Source organism: Astatotilapia calliptera, chromosome 4 (assembly GCF_964374335.1).
Source record: "Astatotilapia calliptera chromosome 4, fAstCal68.1, whole genome shotgun sequence".
In the NCBI taxonomy this organism is placed as follows: Eukaryota; Metazoa; Chordata; class Actinopteri; order Cichliformes; family Cichlidae; genus Astatotilapia; species Astatotilapia calliptera.
In genome coordinates, this window is record NC_137425.1 from 4,164,803 (window position 1) to 4,186,858 (window position 22,056).

At 40.1% G+C, this 22,056-nt stretch overlaps 2 protein-coding genes across 2 annotated transcripts; one reads left to right on the top strand and one right to left on the bottom strand.

Moving 5' to 3' along the window:
* Positions 1–1,835: 1,835 nt before the first annotated feature.
* On the bottom strand, positions 1,836–3,650 carry LOC145428225 (uncharacterized). Its single transcript, XM_080300092.1, has 5 exons — positions 3,514–3,650; positions 3,131–3,276; positions 2,973–3,054; positions 2,773–2,884; positions 1,836–2,698 (listed from the first exon to the last, which is right to left on the bottom strand). The coding sequence occupies exons 2-5, from the start codon at positions 3,152–3,154 to the stop codon at positions 2,332–2,334; spliced, it is 585 nt and encodes a 194-aa protein (XP_080156218.1). The 5' UTR covers positions 3,155–3,276; positions 3,514–3,650; the 3' UTR covers positions 1,836–2,331.
* Positions 3,651–6,972: 3,322 nt separating this feature from the next.
* Positions 6,973–19,933, top strand: LOC145428454 (uncharacterized). The gene is made up of 5 exons (XM_080300663.1): positions 6,973–7,080; positions 15,362–15,512; positions 16,369–16,489; positions 16,574–16,687; positions 19,423–19,933. Exons 1-5 carry the CDS (start codon positions 6,973–6,975, stop codon positions 19,781–19,783), a joined length of 855 nt encoding a protein of 284 aa, XP_080156789.1. The 3' UTR covers positions 19,784–19,933.
* Positions 19,934–22,056: the final 2,123 nt, after the last annotated feature.

The window sequence follows — 22,056 nt, forward strand, 5'->3', positions numbered from 1 at the left end:
TTTTTTGTTTGCTTTTCATTTTTAGCTGCTGTAATGAAAGAATTTCACAACCTTCAGATGAAAAAAAGGATATTTTTTGTTCATTGTTCATTGAACATCAGGCTGTAAACCCACATCTGACCTCTGAAGATGCTGCTGTGATAAAATTATGCTTCGTATTACATTATGGACAATTTCATAGCAAAAAACAAAAAAAGTCATAAATAACATCTGTCTATTGTAAAGTGACTATTTGGACTATTTACCCACAGCCCAAGTCTCACAGCTCAGCAGCCTCAGACTGAATTTAGATGCTTTTTCTGAAGCTTCTGTTTAAATAATGTTGAAAGGACCCGAATGAAGAAAAACAGGAAGTACAGAGCAGTGTAAGTTTTGTTGACCAATCATTTTTGTTAAAACAAATTTTTGTTTTTTGCTGACGAAAACAAGAAGATAACTAAAAAAATGTTCTGACACTTCAGTCAGCAAATAAGAATGAGATGAAAATATTTTGTAGGGTGAGATCCAATTAGAGCTAATTAAGTGGTATAGAAAGGCGATTTGGAAGTAATCCAATCAGGAGTAAGCTCCTTGTGCAGTAAGGTTAGAAACTGTATAACTAGCTTCCTGTTTCTCATAAATAGACACGTGGACATATTTTGCATTTAATGTTGTGCAAGATGTTTTCAGGGGAAGCCTCCCAAGTACAGACGTATACACAAATACCTTTAGATGTAGTTGACGAAATCTAAAAGCATTTCGATGTCTAGATGATTGAAACTAAATAATAAATGGCCTGTATTTGTATAGTGCTTTACTACTCCCTAAGGACCCCAAAGCGCTTTACACACTCAGTCATCCACCCATTCACACATTGGTGATGGCAGCTACATTGCAGCCACAGCCACCCTGGGGCGCACTGACAGAGGCGAGGCTGCCGGACACTGGCGCCACCGGGCCCTCTGACCACCACCAGGAGGCAACAGGTGAAGCGTCTTGCCCAAGGACACAACGACCGAGACTGTCCAAGCTGGGGCTCGAACCGGCAACCTTCCGATTACAAGGCAAACTCCCAGCTGTTGAGCCACGATCGCCACCATGAAACTAAATGTTGTTTGAGTGAAAGACTGAAATCGAAACCGTTTAATTCAACATTAGTTTAGAAGCTCCAGTCAAATCTGAGAAAACTTCAGTTTTACAACTTCAACCCAAAATAACTGAACTGCTTTTGTTCCTCCCCTACTCTGCTTACTCACTTGTAGAATATTACAGTTTCAGATTTCCTTTTTAGTAGCACATTGCCCTAACGTCTAAGTGTTTTAGACTCCTTTAGAGGAAAAGATAACCCGAGTGTTGCAAATGGCACTGACAGGCAAACTTCTTGGAAGCAACTACCAAAGCATTACTTTTAGGTTTAGACTGTCACGACAGCTCACCAAGAACGCAAAACTACACTAGTGGTGGGGCTGCACATTAGCCTTACATATGTGCACTCAGCTTGGACTTCCAGCCTCATTGTGTACAGTGGAAATTTATGCACTCATGCACCATATTAAAACCCTTTTGAGTTGCAGCTTGAGGCAGTTTAGTTTGCCAAGTTCACTACAACTGTTTAAAGTGAATGCAGTTCTCCATCATTGAAGGTTCTCAGAGAGCCCAAGATCCCCCTATTAAAGAAGAGCAGCAGAAATCTGACAAAGCAAACACTGGTGGGAGGAGACCAGTTAAGTAGGTTTAAGTTTCAACAGGTAACAGACCGAACTCTGACATGTAATTGAGCCACAAGTTGAGCTGGACTGATTTGCGATCTTTGTTTTAGAATCAGCCACCTTAGTAAACTCCAGGACTCAAGCAGATTAGTGGTGTAAAATTATTTATTAGTCAAAACATAGACAGTCCATTCCATCAGCAACATGGCCACAAATGATTCCACAAGCTTTGAGACAGGTCTGGCATTTCTAGCATGGTCTCTTTCTGGAGCCATCAAAGCAGTTTTAAAGCCGCTGGTATCTCAGTTACATACAAAGTGTCTTGTAGCAGCAGAGTAACAAACCAACCATGGAGGAATCTGGAGTTCCTCATGCCAGCCGAGGAGGGGTGTGGAGAGCCAAATCCTAAGGATCTGGTTAAGTGCCTAAATCCTAACCAAAGAGGAATAAGAGCCTAATCCTAATCAAAGAGGACTCGGTAAGTGCCTTTGTTCAATAAAGGAAGAGTCTAGACTAACTCAACCTAGAGCGATATGTAGTGCTAAAAAATACAATTTCCTAACCAAAGAGGAATAAGAGCCTAATCCTAACCTAAGAGGACTCGGTAAGTGCCTGAAACCAACCACAGAGTAGTTGGAGAGTATTAAGTGCTAAACGTAGAGCTCCAAACCTCGTCTCCTGGCTGAGGAAGGTACCTCAAGTTACCGATACCAGAAAAACCTTGTATGTAACACGCGATCATCTGATAGAACGCCATGACGGCACCCTGAATGATAACATGCGGTTCCTGTGTGGGAGGCTCAGGAAGCGTCCATCTCTGCTCCTTTGTAGATAGAAGCTGCACTGACCCAGTTGCCTGGGGAAGTCTGAAATGCAGTGCAGACAATAGCCATTTGAGAGCCAGTGGACCTGGAGTTGTATGCGCAGGTCTTGTGAAAGCATCACCGGGGCTTTGTCCTGCTTTAAGCCACCTTGATGTGCTAGTCCATCGCCTGCACCATGGACGCCATCTGTGGGAAGAAACAAGTGTGATGTATCAAACCAGGATCTGTTAAACCATTGAGGCTTCAGTTTTTAAACTCACTTGACAAATGCAGAAGTTTCCAGTGAAGTTCCAGCATCCTCAGAGCAAACTCTCCCATGTTTGGTCTTCAGGAGCTCCTCTGCAGCGCTGCAACTGCTGTTCTGTGAACCACCTGAACACATAATCACAAGCCTCAGCCTTTAACAAACCAGTTTACAGCCAGTACATTTCTACTTGATAATCAGCATTTAGCCTCTTACGCTGGAGTTGGCATTTCACTGTAGTAGAAATCTTTCTCGTCTCTTCGTCCATTTTACACCAACCGTCTTCAGGGCTTGGAGTCTGCAGAGAAGCACAAAGAGTCAGAGATATAACAGCAGCGAGTCCCCAATTTATACACTGATATTCAGTGCCTCACCCTTTTTGAAGCTGAGCTCATCATTTACAGTGTAAAACCATGTCCCCCTCTGATTTTATCTGCGAGCCAATCAAGCATCAGAAAGGTTAAAGACGGCGACGAGAAGAGGTGCCATCAGGGAGGGAATCCTCCATGAAGTGCTTCACCTGCAGGGATAAAAGAGTCAGATATGACTGTTCATAACTTAGCCAGAAAACTATTTTACAGGTATAGCCACACATGCCCACGAGAACAGATTAGGCCCAACACGTCATCTACCCACAGACGCACTTCATTTGCAATCAGACACTTAAGCAGTTAGAAAATTTGACTTTTAGTGAGCCCACCTCCCAAAAACTACATTTACAGAGTCAAACAAACAACTCAATTTTTTTAAAACTTACCACCACGTTTGCAGAAGTGGCTGGAGGTGCAGACTCTCCCAAATGACACAAAGGGAACACCTGTGAGCTGCCTGAGACCCCTTAAATCCTGAAGCCACCTTATTGGGTCAAACCATGTGCTGCATGTCATGGGGGTGATTTGGGGTTTGGTTGGCGTCATTGTCTATTTAGTCATGAGCTTTATTTTAGTGTATTTGCCACTTGTGTGTTACTTGGTCTAGCCAAACAATTATAAAGCAGGTGTGCTGATTACAAACACGACCTTTTCCATACCAGCTGGTGGCGCTAATGCACCATTTTGTTATTTGCCAGTCGCCAACAAAAATAATTTCTTACGTCCACTTTGTAAACTTATAAATATCGATGTAAAGTATTATAAAATTACCTCACAAGAGCAGATATCCCACTTTTGATATATTTTTCCTACAATTTAACCAGTGAAGTGGATAGGAGAAAAAAAAAAGAAACCAGTCATTTACTGAGCATTGCTCCAGATAGCAAGGGGCGTTTGATCCAAACTGGACCCAAATCTGCAGTTTTCTATGGGTCTCATAGTGTTGACTGACATCATGTACTCAGGATGAGTCTGCCTTCCTCAGCACAGGTGCATAAATCACACTGACAATGTGAAAAACTCACAAAAACTCACAAATCAAATATGATACAGGGTTATGAGCTGTAAGCATATATCTGATGGTTTTGGAAATGTTTGGGTAGAGAATGGGACGTATGACCTGTACTTCTATTTCGAATCACTTCTACATATCCAAATCTGGCTGTTTAGTAAAAGCTGCTCTCAGTGACCAGTCTGCAGCCTTTTTTGTCCTTTTTGGTTAACTCAGTGTGCCGAGTGCTGTTTTCTGGCACCAAACTAGAGGATTTTGTGTTATTTAAGGTGAAACTCTGCACACGTCGCCCTCTCTCTGCCACGTCAGCCTGCCATCATGTGCGTTTGCCAAGGCCAGCTTTGATATTTTCCTCCAGTGAAGTTCAGCAGAAACAGAAACTTAGATGTTTATTAATTTATCTGCTTGATTAGTGGACTGATCACCGCTCTGCGGGAGCTGCTGCACTTCAAGCCTCAGTAAACAAACAGCTAATCCATCTCTGTAAGTGAAATTTAGTTATACTGAATTTGTGAGGCAAGAAAAATACTGCCATTAGTCTCACTGTCAGGAATAATTCAGCCTTTTATTGTGGTCCTGCTGCTCAGCTGCTGCTGGCACTAATTCATGCCCGAGCATAATGGACTCATGAAATACACCGGATGCTTCCAGAGACAGCAAACAACAGGAACGCATTTCCATCAATTTACATTACTGGCAAAAAGGGTCAAAGACGGTCTGACATGAGGTTTTAATTTACCTGCAGATTATTCTGGGTACAAGATAAAAGAAACGGGGATGACATGACTCGAGGAGACTCTATCAGAGGCAAAGCTGAGATGGTTTAGTGGATATATGGGAAAAAGAGAAGAAGGAGCTGCCAGGCTGCTGGAAATGAGAAAGACCTCAGAGAAGACTTATGGAAGGAGTTAAGGAGGACATGCAGAGGATTGGTGTGACAGAGGATGATGCTGGGATAGGGTGAGATGGAAGTGACCCCTAAGGATTCAAGGGTTTTTATTATGATTGCCGCACATCCGGCACTTAAACCTCGGTGAAGACCAACAATAACACACATCAGGAACAACATAAATATGAAAACAAGAACAATACAATACATCAACACAATATTTACAGTGTAGTATAAAAAATGAACAATTACAATTATAAATAAGAAATATGAGCATCTGAAAAGAGGAGATTTGTAGATGTTTTCAAGCAGAATCCTCCAAATCTGAAAAATGAAGCCAAAAACTGCGGTTCCTCTAATGGCCACTGGAGGCAGACTCCTAAGCCGAATGCATTTCCTTATTTTTTTTACTCTTTAATTTTATAAAAAGAGGTACTGAATACAGAATAAAGCTCTTTAAATGACAGTGTACAAAATAAACAGATCATAACAGATGCAAACATGACATTAAAAAAAAAAGATGCGCGAGTTACAGTGACATTAAATAAAGACATTAAAAACAATGCCCATTTTAAAGCTTTATTTCTATGCAAAGAGCAGCTTGTAGCCACATGTTGTGTTTCCCTCATGAAAACTTGCATTTACTGATGTGGAATTTCACAAGGAGTAAAATCTAATTAATGAGGTCAGTCTCTTTAGTCTTTCTCGCTAAAGGCAGTGCAACCAAATAAGATGCTTTTATGGAAAATTGCACTGGTACCTGTGTTGCCCGTTTTAGGCTTTTATTTAAGCCAAACTAATGATCATAAAAAGTTGTGGAGCTATTTCTGCACACTAGTACAAGGACACAAATGAGGAAACTCAGGATCCACATTTAAATTCAGTTAAAATTCACATACGTGTCCTTAAGCACTAAAAGAACATGATATCAATACAGAGGAATCATGCGTGACAATGAAAAAGACCCAGAAACAGCCACGCAAACAAACCACATGTTGTAAAATGAGGTGGTAGAGAAGACTTGGGATAAGGAGCGTGGTTGTGTTGGATACAGGAAGTCTGGGGGATGACATCAGCAAGCATTGGCCAGCTCAAAAGTCCAGCCACGGACGGACAGGAAGACGACCGCACCGTCAGACCGAAGGGGAATACAAACGAGTCTCAGAGGAGACAACAACACAGCACTTACATTCAATAAGGATGGATTTTATTCAGATATTTTTGGTGTTATGATTATGAGTTATGATTGTTTTCATGCTCACATGTTAAATGTAGTCCAGTTAAAACCATTTTCAGACCATTGTTTAAGAATTTAAACTGACAGTTTCAGCTAGTATGAAGATCTAAACCCTTGTGGCTTCAATTCATGAAATTCAGTTTCATCTAATCAGCGTGGAGATGACTTCATTTGAATCTTTAATTAATCCATCAAGGAGAAGAAGGAAAAGAAAACTGTGTCACAGCATGAAATTATTATTAATAACAGGCAAAAATGAGCAGAAAAGAAGGAAGCAGAGTTATGTAAAAATATGCAAGCAATAATTTCATAATATGTTGAGTAAGAGTGTATTACATAAAAAAAGTAGGCTAATAGATTAAAGCGTCATTAGGATGAAAAAACAAGAGCAAAGCAGGAGAAGAAGTTTCGTAAAAGTGTTACTGTTAATGTGAAACAGATGATATGATGTCAGATGTCATGAAAATGAATAAACATGCACACATATGTAAAGATAACTGTCTGCAGATCAGCACACAGTGTAAGAGCACACCTGTTCTCTGTGTCCTCTGACATCATCGCCCCTCCATCACCTTCACCTTGCACGGTTTGCAGCACGTGGACCTGCCGTCACTCCCCGCAGCTCTTTTCTAAATACGTCACCTCTCTGCCGGCACAAACCTCGGCTCTTTTGCTGAATCAGACACTTGGCCAGATCCGGATGAGACATGTGGAGGAGAGCTGCCATCCATCATCTGGATCTCAGTGATCCTGAGATCCAGATGATGGATGGCAGCTGTGGTGGATCTACAGGTCGCAGAATACGGCACAGCCAGGTGACTACAGCTAAGGGAGCGTAACGGTGTGAAGTTATTGTTATTGATATGTTTACAGCTTATGTTGTCACATTGAAATGACTCTGTGTAAATTTTATTTATTCATTTTTATACATATTTTTCTCCTTTCTATCATTACTTTTACTCTTTCGTACTTTATGAGGAGAGACTTTTTTTATGCAAGAAAACTACATCAGCGATGGATAAACTCAAACCTCCGATGCAGAAAGTTTATTTTAAATGTATTAAAACATTATTTATTAAGGCATTAGGGCTGGCTGGCCAAACTGACTGAGGCTGTGCTTCGGAGAGTCTTTCAGAGGTAACAGCTGATCAGGGCAGAGAAGTGAGGATGTGAAGCTGAGTGGGTGGAGGTTAGAGGAGGCCTTATAATTTAAATCTTTGCATCTATTTTAAACTTCCCCATTAATCCATGATGTGCAACTTCCTCAGTGAGTTTGCAGTGAATGATCAGGAAGCTCAGATGAGAGTTTTGTGCGTCCTCGTCAAACATGACGCCCTGACAGAGATAGAATCACAGAAGAAAGTAGAACACAAACCTCTCCAACGAGACCTGCAGAGAGTGCTTTTACAAAGCGATGTGGACATTTAAAAAAAGCTGAGGAGCTGTGACTCATTTCTAACATTTCCACTGATGTTTCTCTGCTGCTGGTTCTGAATATTCATGATCAAACTTCTTATACAACAAAAACAGAGCTGCTTCTAGTCTGAGCGGCCGAGATATCACATCGTCTACAAGAAATAATTCAGCACCTCAAGTCCTCCGCTCTCAATCTACTTATACTATTACTGCGTTTAACGACGTTTTACTCTGTAATTTTACAAGTAAAGTTTTATGTTTGATCAGTTTTAAAATACAAACTTTAAAGTACAGTTTTCAGTAAATTACTGACATACTGACACCAGCAACCATAATTTTTTGTCAGATATTCTTGTAATTCTTTAAAGCGGTCTTGAGCAATAATTCTCCAAAGTTTTGGAGGGTGAGGATGGGCCACCAGCCAATCACAGGGCCAGTAAGTCCACGCCATCTGACTATTTTCAGAGGAATGTTTTGTTTTTTTTGTTTAAGCCACTTAACTGTATCTGTAGACACTTTGTTTCAGCCTGTCACAGAAACACATCCTTTGTTCCCAATTTCTTAGTTGAATCTATGAAAAATGCCAAATATAACACAGTTTGACAGACATAAAATAGTATTTCTGCTCCAACAGCCAAAAACTTGGCATATCGCAGCATTTGTCTGAGCAAACTGGACAAGTGAAGGACAAAAGAAGAAAAAGTATCAGGCTGAAAAAAAACTATCTACAGTAGATGGAAAGTATCTGAAAGTCACGTCCACAAGAGACTGGGAAAACTCCTGCAAGGGGCCTGAGAGATGCACCCGACCCTTCAGCTGGTCCAGCTACTGTTCACTGAAGCTTCATCACAAATACTCTCAGTGAAAGGGCAGCTGTCAAAGAGCCCTTTTGAATGAGGGGTGAAGGCTGAGGTTAACTGAATTACAAGAGAACGTGATTACAAATCAACTAGGGGAAGTTTTCCTGCAGACTGCTTACAGAAATAAAGTTCAGACGGTGTTTAAAGAATAAAGGCGGTCATATCAAATATTGACAAACTCTTCTTTGCTTTATATGCTGTATCTCCACGTATGCTTGCACCTGTTTCTCATTATAAAAACATCATTGGCAGCTCAAGACTTTTGCACAGCACCGTGTTTCATATTTGTATTTATGTCTTTTCCACCACTGCTAATAGGAGTGAAAATGCAGATTGACTGAAATATCACAAAACACTTGTTCACTAAACAGGAAATAAATGTTCAATAGTGTCTAAGAAAATCTGTATATTATATAAACTCCTCAAATATTATGGTTCGTAGATACTTTACTGAAAATCTCCTGATGTTTCTGCATTTATTTAATAACTTTACATTCGCATTAAAACAAATAATTTGTATTTAATGTGTCAATAAAAGTTCTGGTTTCATTGGTGAAATTTAAAAAGTAGAATAAAAGATGAAAACTAAACATTTTCGTTACAGAAATGAAAACTGTCACAGATTATTACCGACACCTAGTGGACAAAGAAGAGACAGCAGGACCTTCATCCACTGCTTTTACTTCTCACTTTAGCTAAACTGAACAAAACCAACCACAGCCTGCTGTCAATCCTCTGAGAGGGAACAAAAAGACTTTCTTTTGTACTGGAGCAGCCAGCCATGCCTGAAACTGGTCAGCATGGAAACCAGTAAACAAAGTGACAAACAGGAAGAAGCTCTGATCACTGACTAGCTGTGAGTCACATTCAGGGTAAGTCTGTTTCCTCTCTGATGCTGAACTGATAAAAAATGATTGGGGGGGATATTTATCAGCGAGTGAGAAAAACAAGCAGTATTTATTTGTCTTTGTAGCGCTGGTTACAGATGAAAAGCCATTAAACAAAGAAGAAAAACGACCATAGGGCAGAATAAAGACACAAACATGCGGATTTAGAAAATGTTAGCCTAAAAACCACGTCCAACAGGTGATTTTACAAGTTTGCACCTTAAAGGAACAGTCCTACATGTTTAGTGCCTTAATATAACCGAAGGAAAGATGAACATAAATTTGTGTCATGGAGTTTAGACAGTAACAGTGACACAGGTCTGGTATTTCATTTCCAGTCTCTCTGGCAAAATTACTTAAAATGCAAATTAATCCACACAGGCGCAAAAGTTTGGACCCATCCCTTTCACAACACTGATGCGTAAGACAGACGTCACAGTTTTAGCTAAAATAAAATGATAATTAACCTTGAAATCCAGAAGAAAAAGCACAAATATGTACATTTGATTGCATGGGAAGCTTCAGAAACCTTTCGAAACTGTTACTGTAACTCTTTTTTACTGTGTCAGGTGATTCACACAGTTTAACCTTAACACATGAACTCTTTAGTGCCTTAGAAATATTGAAAATTAATTAACTTTATGGGTTATATAAAAGTATTTATTCAACTGTTAAAAAGTGATGTATTTATTGTAAAATTAAACTTGTTTTTGTAGTGACTGTTCTTGTGGGTTTTAATGAATTACACAAATAATTATCATATAAATAAATGGTTATTTAACCTGTCAATGTCAGAAGTAACCTGGTTCCAGGTCTTACTGAGCTCAGCAGAGGGCGCTATAGGCTCACGTATACTTCATAGTCACTCAGCGCATCAGGTTTTTTATGGTGCCAAACACTACAGGCTGCACACAAACACTCCTGCGGTGTATTTCCAGCAGTGACCGTGAGTTTAAGCTAAAATAAAGTGAGTAAAATCAGTTTTCGAGAGAGGATTTTGAGGCTCGCAGGATCTCAGCAGGAGTCCAAACTGCAGATTTGATCTTTGTGTTCGACATAAGCGGGATTACTCTCTCCTCAGGTCGTACAGCGCTTACAGGTCACAGCTCTCTGACATGTTCATGTAAACAGTTTTATCATTAACTGGCAGCTTTTTTACTCAATACTCAAACTTTGTAGTTATTTATATTAAATTGAGTTTCATAAAAATGTTCTGTATCTGCTGGGAATTATTTTGATTTTATTTTAAATAAACCTTTGCAATGGTTGTTTTTTTCCCTCTATTTTTGAGAGCAGTTAAATAATTAAACTATAAAAGTACTTCAAATTCATCCTGCAAGAGCACTTACATGATTAGAGTTACTGCAGTAAAAAGTTACTCTTCCACTGTGACTGTGCCTTCCAAAGGGTCACAAGATAAACCAGAGAGGTCTCCAGGTGATTAATGTTAGTTGACATGCACACATTTATATTCAGTGTTCAGACATTTCATTTAGATTTTATTTTGAAAAAGTATTTACATAAATTTTATGTCTGGAACAAACTGTGATTTAACATTTTGAGGCCAAACAATATAAAGGATGAACGATACGCTTTGTTCTTTAACATGATGGGTTTTGGCCCAAACTGCATAAAGGGGACAAACGTCTTCGGTTCAGTCTAACAGGTCGACCCACTGTGGTTCTCATTTCCCACAGTGGTCTTTGGTGAAACTAAATTCATCAGGTATCAGTCCATAATGAAAAATCCTCTGAGTCCTGCACAGCAGACGGAGCTCTGCAACATCACAATTCGACTGTCATATAATTTTATATTGTTTATTCTTAGTATCGGATCTGTTTCATCCATCCATTTTCAATTGGCAATTCATTACAGGACCGATTTTATACTAGCATAACCAGAGCATTATCATTCCCAACGTGGCTTTGTGGCTTTCTATTCCAGCCCTAACCTTGATCATAATCTTAATGCATTTATAGATTCATGCAAACCCGCTCTCGTGCCTCCGAATGTGTAACATACCGATGATTTGTCACTGTCGTCGGTATGTTACGTGTTGGGATGAGGACCTGTTGACATAACGTACTGAAATATGTGGCTATATGTAAGTGGTTGTGCAGCAGAGCCGACACACAGCTTTGCACTGTCATCTACATATTGGAGCTGTTTACTGTCACTAGGGGGAAGTGTCACGAACTGTGGAACAACTATTCTATACACCGCTCGTGCTGTTGTTTGTCAGTTAGCCAACACCATCAGGGAAAAGAGGGCATACCATATAAAGATGTTCTGTTATGCCGAGAACATTAGAAATGTTTTCAGCTTTTACATTTTCAGTTTTCAACAGAAACAAATCCCACCTATGCACAGCTCCGTCACCGTGAAGTTACACAGTGGTGGGTTGTTGTTTTTTTTCTGTGGAGGACTGAACATGTCTGGTAAAGTTGCATAACCAAAATATGTTGTTCAGGTGCAAATTTACTTCAGGATTTTCTGTCTCACAGGTGGCTGTGAGTCAGATTCTCCCCGTTGACTTTAATACTGTAAACAGCTGCAGCCTTGCAGGGAATAACTTCATTGACCTACAGACCAATCATGACCTGATGTTAACTGATAGAACTGTTCTTATACAGATCCTAACGGTCAGGTGTTATTCACAGATTTCAGGTTTACACAGCACTGGGGTTGGGTCAGGAAGTAAAGCTAAAACTCTGCCAAATCAAACATCCAGAGCTCCCCGATGGTGGTGCTTTGGAGCATAAATCCTGGGCTGCACCTGGGGGCAGATAAAGCTCTTAAAGCTTAAAGCTATTAAAGTCAAAATGCAATGTTTGTTCAAAGAGTGAAGAATAAACATTAAGACAGAAGCTCGGTTTGTGTCTGATTAAACCTTCTGCGTTTCGATTTTTGATAGTTTCATGTCAGCTGCTTTGAGCGTTTTGCCCATAGCGTCATCACTGCTGCTACCCGGGGCTGCGTTAATAAATAACTTTGTGCAGAAGTGAATGAATGTGTTCCTGAATTTGTCTTAATGACAGCCCTAACATACCAAGAGCGCGCCAGAGACGCTGGTTGAACCTGAAATGCACTTTGAAGCAATCCAAGGCATAAATATGAATGAGACCAGCAGGATTTTTATGGGACGGGAGATCAAAGACTCAACATGTGTCACATTTTCCTCAAAGGAAGCTGTGAAAAAACAGAAAATAAAATAAGCTCTTCATTCACAGTGTTTCATGTTGACCCTCGGAGGGATTTCAGTATATTAACATAACATAAAAAAGATGGTGCAGACTTATCAGGCAGAGTCGTATCATCAGCGTACGAACTGTATCACCACCTATTTTTTATCAGAGGAGAGGAGGAGCTCGTTAACTTGTTTCACAGGGGGATTCAGGGGCATCTATAAGTATGAAACAAGTTCACGTCCACTATGTTTAATCAAAATCTCAAGATAGGACTAAAGAGTCGGGAAACTACCGAGATCGTTTTGTTCTAAACCTCAGCAAACTGTGAGGGAAAACTAAACTTAAAAGTTAAAAAGTACACAAGAAAAGTTGAACCCCAGTTTCCTGGATAAAAATCATGTGGATTATGTCTCCTACAAACAAAACAAAACATTTGAAGAAAGATAACTTTATCTGTCCTTCACCACATCTTTTACAAAACCTTTAGAAGACGTTTAAATGTGGATCTTTTTTACAAAAGAAGTGGAAGCTCCAGGATGGTGGCAGTGGGTCGTGGATCAGGCTTGTTCTGGTGGATTGGATTAGGGCAGCACTAATGGAGGGGGAGGCTGCTGCTGTTGGGGAGCGTCATTGGCACTGGGGGTGTGATTGGTCTAGAACACGGCAGAAGACTGGTTTCTAACATGATGTGGAGCGTTGTTCACTTCAGTACTGTTGTGGTCTTTTTGATGTATGTTACAACACTCACACTCTTTTCCTCCAAATAACGAGTACCAGGACTTGACTCCATGGAGTGAATATATCAACACTTTCAGTAAGTGTGTAATTTCAGCTTAATAACAAACTGGTCACACTGAGATCTTCCTGGCTGTCCAGGTCATACACCTTCATCTCCAGACAGGATTTTCTGTCTGTACCTGAAAGAGGGGCTCGATATCTGGATTCAGGAGGTCCCAGCCCTGTGACTGGCACTGACCGGTACTGGGAGTGAGGAAGCTGGAGACAGCAGACTGGTCACCGTAGCTTTGTTTCCTGCCTTCATTGTTTGAGATGAGCAGGAAGGATGAGCCATCACGAAACCATCTTGGCTATCCTTTTTATTCTGTCACTCTGCTGCTGTGATGTGTGATGTGGGGTTGAGCAGGATTAACCATTTATCAGGCTTTCTGCAGAGCATTAAGCTTTTTGGGGCATGTTTCCAGTCACTGATGAGCTCATTTGGACTCTGTGTCATCATGTTTGGGTTTGTTTGTCACGGGGAAAGGCTGAAAGAATACCAGTGACGTAAGCTGTCGTCCCTGGAAAGAATGGAAATTTAAAAATATAAATTCAGAAACTGACCTGAATTCGGATCAGATAAAAACAAAAAACTGCTGAAACTGTTGGCAAAGAGAGACAGAATACAACAGTACAATAGCATAAAGAACTGAAGGTAAGTAGAAAAACAATGCACAACATCCTCATAGCTTCTGACAGGTTTTTATAAGAAGTCGTAGAAGTAAAGTTTTTTCTCTGAACGTCATAAATAACTAACAGGAACACCGGGATTTTCCGTCACTAATAATTCACCAGAAGTGGATTCTTTCATGCTCACACTTCAGGGATGATGAAAGAGTAACATCTGTGAATGTAAAGAATCAGGTTTTGCCAGCCTGTTTGTTGCCCTGCACGCCGTATTTGTTACTTTATGTTTTCATAATCATCCTCAGTTAGAAACAAACTGTTCTTCCAATTTTGTTTCTTATAGAATCCATAGCATTCTTAAAAGTTCTCAAGTCCACCTTAAATTACGTCGTAGACCTTTATTATACTGATACTTTGAACTGTCCAACATCTGCTCTTTCACAGTGGCATCGACAGGAAACACCGAGCTGAGCTCAGAGAGCAGCTTTCTTCATATAACCACAGCATGAAGAAGAAAAAGCAGCAGCGCGTCAGACGCACCAAAAATCAGCATAAAAAAGTTAAAAAATGTAAGAAACCTTCCAACATCACAAAGTTTCACTCTCAAACAGAACATCCAAGATAAAGAAGAAACAGAAGGCTATGAAAAATGTGTCTGAAGATGCACGATTACTCTGAATGATACGTGAGTCGTGTGTTTCTGGGAAAAAGATGAAGCTCTAGGAAGTACGGTGTTAACCGCCCCTGGTTTGTTGGGTGTAAACAGATTTGCTTGTGACTCTTAACACTTTGAGAAAGTGGCTGTTGGGGTGGATGGTGGGTCTGTAAAGCCTGCAAGTGTCACATTACAGCGAGTTTAAAATCGAGATGGTGGTCTGTTTGGTTAAATGTGGGGCAGTTTGATCGACTTCAGGAAATAAGGTGGTCTTGGCTGAATGTAAATGAAATTGCTTCTCACGTGAATTTTTTTTTTCTCGATTAAACCAAAGGACAGTCTTCTTCCTCAAACATAACCAAACACTACCAGGAGCAAACCATGTCTGGGAAACTGAGTCTTTAAGAGTCAGACTTACAAAAAAGCTCAGATTAAAAAACACTAAAGAGAAAAAAGCTGCAAACACACTGAAATCTTCACATATTTATTGATAGGCCCAAATAAATGGGTGAAATTGTGGAAGTTCTACCTCTTTTAGCGCTGCAAATAAACATGTTGCACACATGCATTCTTCACACAGATTTTTCTCATTTAATTTTTTATTATTTATGTTTACATTGTGTCTCATCTCTAAAGTTTATGGTTGTACTGATTTTACTGTAACGTGGTATTTCTTGTGGTTAAAGATTTCCGTGAACGCAAACAAGCGGGAGTCTGAGAGCTTCCCGGACGAGTTGATCGGGTGGTTTTCTGATCATCAGCAGGAGTTCGATCAGCTGTTCATCCGCGGTGACGTAGACAGAAGTGAATCAGTCAGCCTGAAGGACTTTGAGCTGGGTAATCCATCACCCCTGACCTGAATAATCCGAGATTTTCTTTGCCAGGATGGGAGAAGGCTCTCTCGCTTCTTTGAGTGACACATAAAGATAATCGCAGAAGAGAAGGAGATATGTGAGTCAGTACTAAATGCCACAGTGTCATTGTGCTGAAGTATTTATGGAGGGTACTGTGAATCAGGCTCTTGGTAATGTCAGCGGAGCCTCATTTCCTCCTCACAGATAAGAGTAGCTGGCTCTGGGAAACAAAACCAGGACAATGTTCCTTTTGTCAGTCTGACTTCAGACACACTGAGTAAACTTCCAGAGAGATTACGGCGCAGACCTGCAGCATAACACTGCAGCTATGACTCTGACTGGGAAGACCTACAGCACAGAATCACTGCTGTAGGTCTTAATAATCAATAAATTACTTTTACAGCACATCCAATGTGATCATTTATAGCTTCATTTCCAGGTTTATAGATCATACACGATTCACAGAGAGACCTCAGGTTATCTCATCTTCTGAACAAAACTGTCTCTGCGTCTTTAACACGTCTCCATAAAAGCGTTTTTTTTATTGGCCAGCATCTGGAAGCTTTGTGAGGGGCACTCGTGAGCTGCAGGAGAAAAGAGGGAATCACATTTTAACCATTAAGACATTTTCATGTCCTAAAGATAATTACTCACATGTGGGCAAAATATGGCTTGCGCACCACATGATCCTGGCCTTTGAAGCCCTAAAAGGAAAACTAAACAACCATCTAAATCTCGGTGCAGATGAGTAAAGGCTGTGCTGTTATTATTAAACTGGATTTCAGAGGAGGGCGTTCCACTTACACGTGCACGCTCTCTATGTTTTTACTGTGCTGCAGGTTTGATGAGTTTGGGTGTCCCCTGTCAGCAGTTTCAGCTCCACATGCTGACTCAGCAGCTGAAGACCTTCAATGACACGATTAGTTATGAAGATTTGATGAAACAAATACAGTCTCTGAGGTGAAACAAACTTATTTCTCTATCAGTATTTGATTATCTTTCCTTTTATAGGTTTATGAGTTTACTTGATTTTATTTCCCACAGTGACAGTGCAGAGCTCCACGCTCAGATACCAGGGCACTTCATAAAAAGACAAGAACCAGTGGAGACAGAAAATGTAAAACATCAGCAGAGACTGCAAAACACTGAAGCCCAGAGGTATTGAGCTCATTATGTGTTATATTTTATGAACAGAACATTCATTCTATAAAGATAAAAATAAAGGTGAACGCAGTTTTGCAAATAAAAGAATCAGTGCCGCGTTTTACAAATACACAAACATAGATGTGACAGATGTGGCTCTGGTATTTCATGAGTTTGTATGATTTGAAAAATATCACAGTTTTATTTTTGTAAAGTTTTCTCAAGTGTATTTTTTTGGCAAAATTAGCTGATTTTAGCAATTGGAAAATTTTCAAATAAAAAAATTAATTAATGTAACCTTGTTTTCCTGTTTGTGTAATATTTTTTAAAGAGTTAAATATTTTATTATTTTCATAAATTTTACTATTTATAAGTTATGTACAATTTTATTATTTGTTTTTATTTTTTATTATCTGTTCATATTGCCTTATATTTACCAAAATAAATATAAATATTTAGTGGAATATGTGGAAAAAATTATATTTTGATTGTAAATCATCAATTAAAATTTAACTTGATTTTATTACCTAGAAAATGATTTAGAAAAAAAGATTTACAATTTTAAAATTTGCATACAGTGCAGACATGAAGCCACAAAATCCCTCTGACTTGTTTTTAGAGTAAGTGGGAGGAGCAGCAGCTGGTTTTAAAATATCATAAAGCCAGACAGACATCAGACATGTCCTGGAGAAAAGCAGTTTCGACAGTTTCTGTGGCTGCACTGGGACAAACTGGGCAGCTCCTGGGAAACACAATCAGGCTGTGTTGACATTCATTCCAAACCTCCATGAGTGAGGTTAACCAGGCTGAGTTATTCCTGACCCTCAGCTGTAAATCACACTGTGACTCCGCTCCTGTAACTCAGACGCCCAAAATGACAACATTGGGACACAAGCAGCCTCAACAGCTCTGAAAACAAAGGACTCGGGGCGACCTTTAGCTGGCCCGCTGACAGGTGCCGTTGCCTTTTTCTGACCTGGCTGCTGTGATTGTTTTCCTGTGCCACAGAAGGATGTTTTAGCAGTAAATCACACACATAACATAATGTGCACAGCCCGAGTTGAATTGAATTCACTTTTTTCCCCCTCTTTTGCTGTACTGGTTTGATAAAATTAGACTTCGAGTCAAAAACATTACATTTCACAAGCTGATGTTATTTAAACCCACTGATTGCTTGATTACATTAGCAAACAGCATGCCGTGTCTGGAAAGTCTCCAGGGGTTTAGGCCTGGAGTTTGTTTCTCGGACGTGTGGTTAAGATGCTGAAACAAACATGTTTTTGCAGTATTTTCATTATTTGCATTTAGCCTTGATGCGTTCTGTCTGATGTTAACAAAAGCTAGAGATGAATAATTTCTGTTTATCTGATTTAACACGGAAAACACATCGAATGGTTAAAATGACATATTTTAATGTTTCATGAAAAACATTGGCTCTTTTCGAAACACACCTTAAAAAACACTGGGATGGGGGCAGTATAAAGGCTGGAAAACTAAGTTATGCTAAAAAGAAAGAATGGGAGAAACATTTTGTACCTAATCAGGTTAACTGGCAACAGGTCACAAATGGCAAATGTAAGTGCTGTGCTCTAAATTATTCCCTAATTTACTATAATGATGACGACCATTCAGACATTAAACTAGTGATTCAGACCAGAAATTCATCAGGACGCTGTAAATCAAATGACAAGATTCTCACATTATTCTTAATACCACAGCAGTCGCCCCCTGCTGGTTAATTAGAAACAGTGTTGGGGAGTAACGGAATACATGTATTTAAAATACAAAATATGAGTAACTGTATTCCGTTACAGTTACCGTTTAAAAAGGTGGCATTCCGAATACAGTTACTTTGTTGAAATAAATGGATTACACGGCGGTCTTTTCCTGTTTTATATGTTAGGCTGTCCCCTCTAATGCCTGTGTCTCAATCTCTTGGCCCATGTCAGCTCTAACTGCAGCCTGCAATGACGTGAAGAAATAGTTTTAAAAATTATTGTTCAAAAAATTATTTAATATGAAGGCAATAGGCAGAGTGTTACAGGCATAGCCCTAAAGAATGCAGCCTCATGGGCAGTGTAGTCCAGTTGTAAGTAAGATATTAAGACTCGACTGTACACCGTGTTCGTGTTTTCCTCCAAAATAATAAGTTCCGTTGGAGCAGCCTTTCAACGCCTCTCTCTGTCTCTCGCTAGCAAAGTTGACCCAGACAACAAAGTAAAGCTAGTTTTCAGCTATGAGCCCGCAGAACCCAACGTATTAGCCAGAGGTCCCTTTACTACGATTTGGAGCCGCGGACCTGTTTTATATAAGCGCAGAATAGTTTTCTATACGAGATGCCTGCAAAAAGTGCAGCCTTACCTAATGTCCACCTACTGTTACTCATTTATATTAAGATTTAAAAATCTAGTTGGTGTTGGTACGCTGAGTATCCTTCAGTAATAGTAATAAATCACACAGCAATAGTACATTCATGTAGTTGTAAAAAGCATGATAATATATTAAGTAATCTGAATACTTTACTCTCATCTGGACTTTCAAATCCACTTAACCAACCTTTGAGCCATCTTCTGTATATATTCAATTCAATTCAGTTCAATTCAATAAAACTTTATTGATCCCGAAGGTTGACCCTGAAGGAAATTGTTTTTGTTTTTTGTTTTCAATTCAATAAAAAATATATAGTGTAGTCACATAGTTTTATAGAGTCTAAACTCAAAACTAAATTTTCATTTTCTTTAAACCGCCAGGTTCATCCGTCTGAGTGTCCGACTGATACCTTTCACCTCGGCCACAGCGCACCCTGGAAACTTTGAGGTTGTTTTATCGAGCAACCGCACAGTTTTTGGTCTGATGAGTGTGATTGAGGACCGAGCTGGGATCCAGACCTTGAGCCTGGAGGTTTTCAGTAGCAGAGTGCCAACAGAGGAGGCCCGCCTGCCCCTGGAGAGCACGCTGGAGGAGTGCGGCTTCAAAGGAGGGCCAGAGGAGAGTCCTCCAGAGGCCACCGTGTATTATGACTACAGACTGCCATTTACAGACTGTCCCATCCTCAACTACGACCACTACATTAGGTCGAATCAGGACTCTGCATCGAATCGGGGTCTGTGAATTACAAAGCTGTTTTGAGGTACCTGCACCTACTGCAGACACCAGTTTTGTTATACACCTGAGTTTCAATATAACAACAACAAAGGTGACTTCGAACAGCACCCAATGTCACACATAGTTGAGGTCAGAAGTAAACACACCCTAATCATACACATGAATGTTGTGTTCTTTCTGGGCTTTCAGGGATCCTCTTTTTCCTGGATGGAATAATTGCTCAACAGACATCTTCAATGACTTTAATGAAACAAAAATTTGGTGCACATGTTTAATATGGATTTTCCTAATCCACACAGGCTCAAATATACAGCATACACTCACTTAAATCTTTAAATACGTGGGTGCTGAGTTTTCTATAATATATTATCCTGACAAGTCCAAAGGCTATTAACTTCTCATTGGGGTCATGATTGACTTCAGCTGGTAGTTCCTCTTTGCCAGGATAAAAATGATTTCTTTGACAACATTCATTGGATTGACAAATACTCAGAACAATGGGAAAGTCAAGGAGCTCAGAGAAGATCTAAGGGGAATTGTAGATTTACCTAAGAACAAGGTCTGTGAATGAGTCATCACTTTACCAAGGTCTGGAATAAGAAAACTTGTTAGGATGTTCAGGAACAACCAAGGAACCAGGACTCAAGACACTGCTGTAAAACCAGCTTTACATAGTGAAAGCAAGTTTTACATCACCACGGACTGAGAGTGTGCTCACCAAGAAAGAAGACCCTGCTCTAAAATCCAGAAAAACCCTTTAAGCTTGAAATTTGCAGCTGCAAATGCAATGACAGGCCTTTAAACCTAAGAACACTGTCCCAACTGTCAAGCATGGCGGTGGTAGCGTTACGCTCTGGGGCTGTTTCGCTGCCAGTTGTAATCATACAAGAGATATCAACAACAGCTAGACAGTTTAAACTTGGACACAGTTGGAATCCACGAAGACAACGATCCCAAACCAAAGCCCCGACCTCATCCCTATTGAAACTGTGTGGACTATGTTTAAAAATCAGGTCTGCAACAGCAAACCAACCAATTTATATCATCTCTGTCAGTTCTGCCACGTAGACACATATCCACCCAGAAGTGTGACAGGTTGTTAATGGCAACCAGAACGGGTATATATATTTGAACCTGCGTGGATTAGAGAAAATCCCAAATTAATTCAAACTCATTAACCAAGTTCTTGTATTTGTTTTAGTCATTAAAGATGTATGCTGTGCAGCCATTTCTCCCTTTAAAGAACACCTTGAAGAAATCATTAAAAGCCCCAAATTACCACAACATTAATGCCCCTGATGACCTCAGTGACAGCTAGCTGGATACCCACCCCCATGTTGGCAGTTACTAATGTAAATATTAGCTTTACAGCTTTACTGGTGGATACAACAGTACTGTTTTATTAAACACAATTTAGTACCATGAATCAAGTAATTTGGTAAGTCGGCCAACCAGTTTTAAAAGATGTTTTCTGCTGCTCGTAAAATATAAAAATATGCAGGTATGTCTTCAGTATCCCTTTTTTGTTTGCTAGTGTTAACAAACATGGCGATAGATGCCTCATGACCTCACTCAGGTCTTCCCATTTTATTATTGAAAAGAACTGAACTCCGCACAAACTAAATTAAGAAATAAAAATTAAGACAAAGCATAAATGAAAGCTAATGAGCGCCTCGAGTGAGACCTCAGCAACATTTAAAGGAGGATTTATGTAAGAAAGCTGCAGGGAGCGCCTCACTCAGCTCCTCGCGGTCAGCTCATGCTTTAATTACACTCTCGGGGATGCAGTTTAAGCCGGCATGTGCAAATCTTCACACCAGGTCAGAGTGGCGCTTTTCCCTGCAGGGCCTCGTTGGCTGAACGCTGCCATGCTGGAATCAGTGGAAAGTGCCTGGCTGGTGGAAACCGCAGAGTCGCTATAAACAGTGGCCACCAAAGCGTGCCATGCAGCTACCACACCCCACAGCTTCCCTCCTCCTCCTACTGCTGCTGCTGCTGCTGCTCCACCCAGCCCAGCTTTTACATCCCAGCTTCACCCCCAAAGCCGCCTCCTCCTGTTTACTAACACAGGCCCGATTTAAGGAAACAGACCGTAAAATGAGGCAGGTTTTCCAAGTCAAAATAATATTTATTCCACAGGCTCAAAAATACTGCGCAGTATAAATATTACAAAACAGATGAAAAACACAGACAGACGTCAGGTGATCGAGCTCTGCGGCAGTTTTTTTTAATACATCAGAAGATGTTTTATGCTTTCATTTATTAAACCAGCTGAACAC

Excerpts from the sequence above, each read along its gene's own strand:
- LOC145428225 (XM_080300092.1), bottom strand. The coding sequence starts at position 3,154 with ATGATGAGCTCAGCTTCAAAAAGG. Across the intron at positions 3,055-3,130 it reads TGAGCTCAGCTTCAAAAAGG|ACTCCAAGCCCTGAAGACGG; the intron begins GTGAGGCACTGA and ends GCTTCTCTGCAG. Across the intron at positions 2,885-2,972 it reads AGTGAAATGCCAACTCCAGC|GTGGTTCACAGAACAGCAGT; the intron begins GTAAGAGGCTAA and ends TTATGTGTTCAG.
- LOC145428454 (XM_080300663.1), top strand. The coding sequence starts at position 6,973 with ATGTGGAGGAGAGCTGCCATCCATCATCTGGATCTCAGTGATCCTGAG. Across the intron at positions 15,513-16,368 it reads CCTGAAGGACTTTGAGCTGG|GTTTGATGAGTTTGGGTGTC; the intron begins GTAATCCATCAC and ends ACTGTGCTGCAG. Across the intron at positions 16,490-16,573 it reads AAACAAATACAGTCTCTGAG|TGACAGTGCAGAGCTCCACG; the intron begins GTGAAACAAACT and ends TATTTCCCACAG.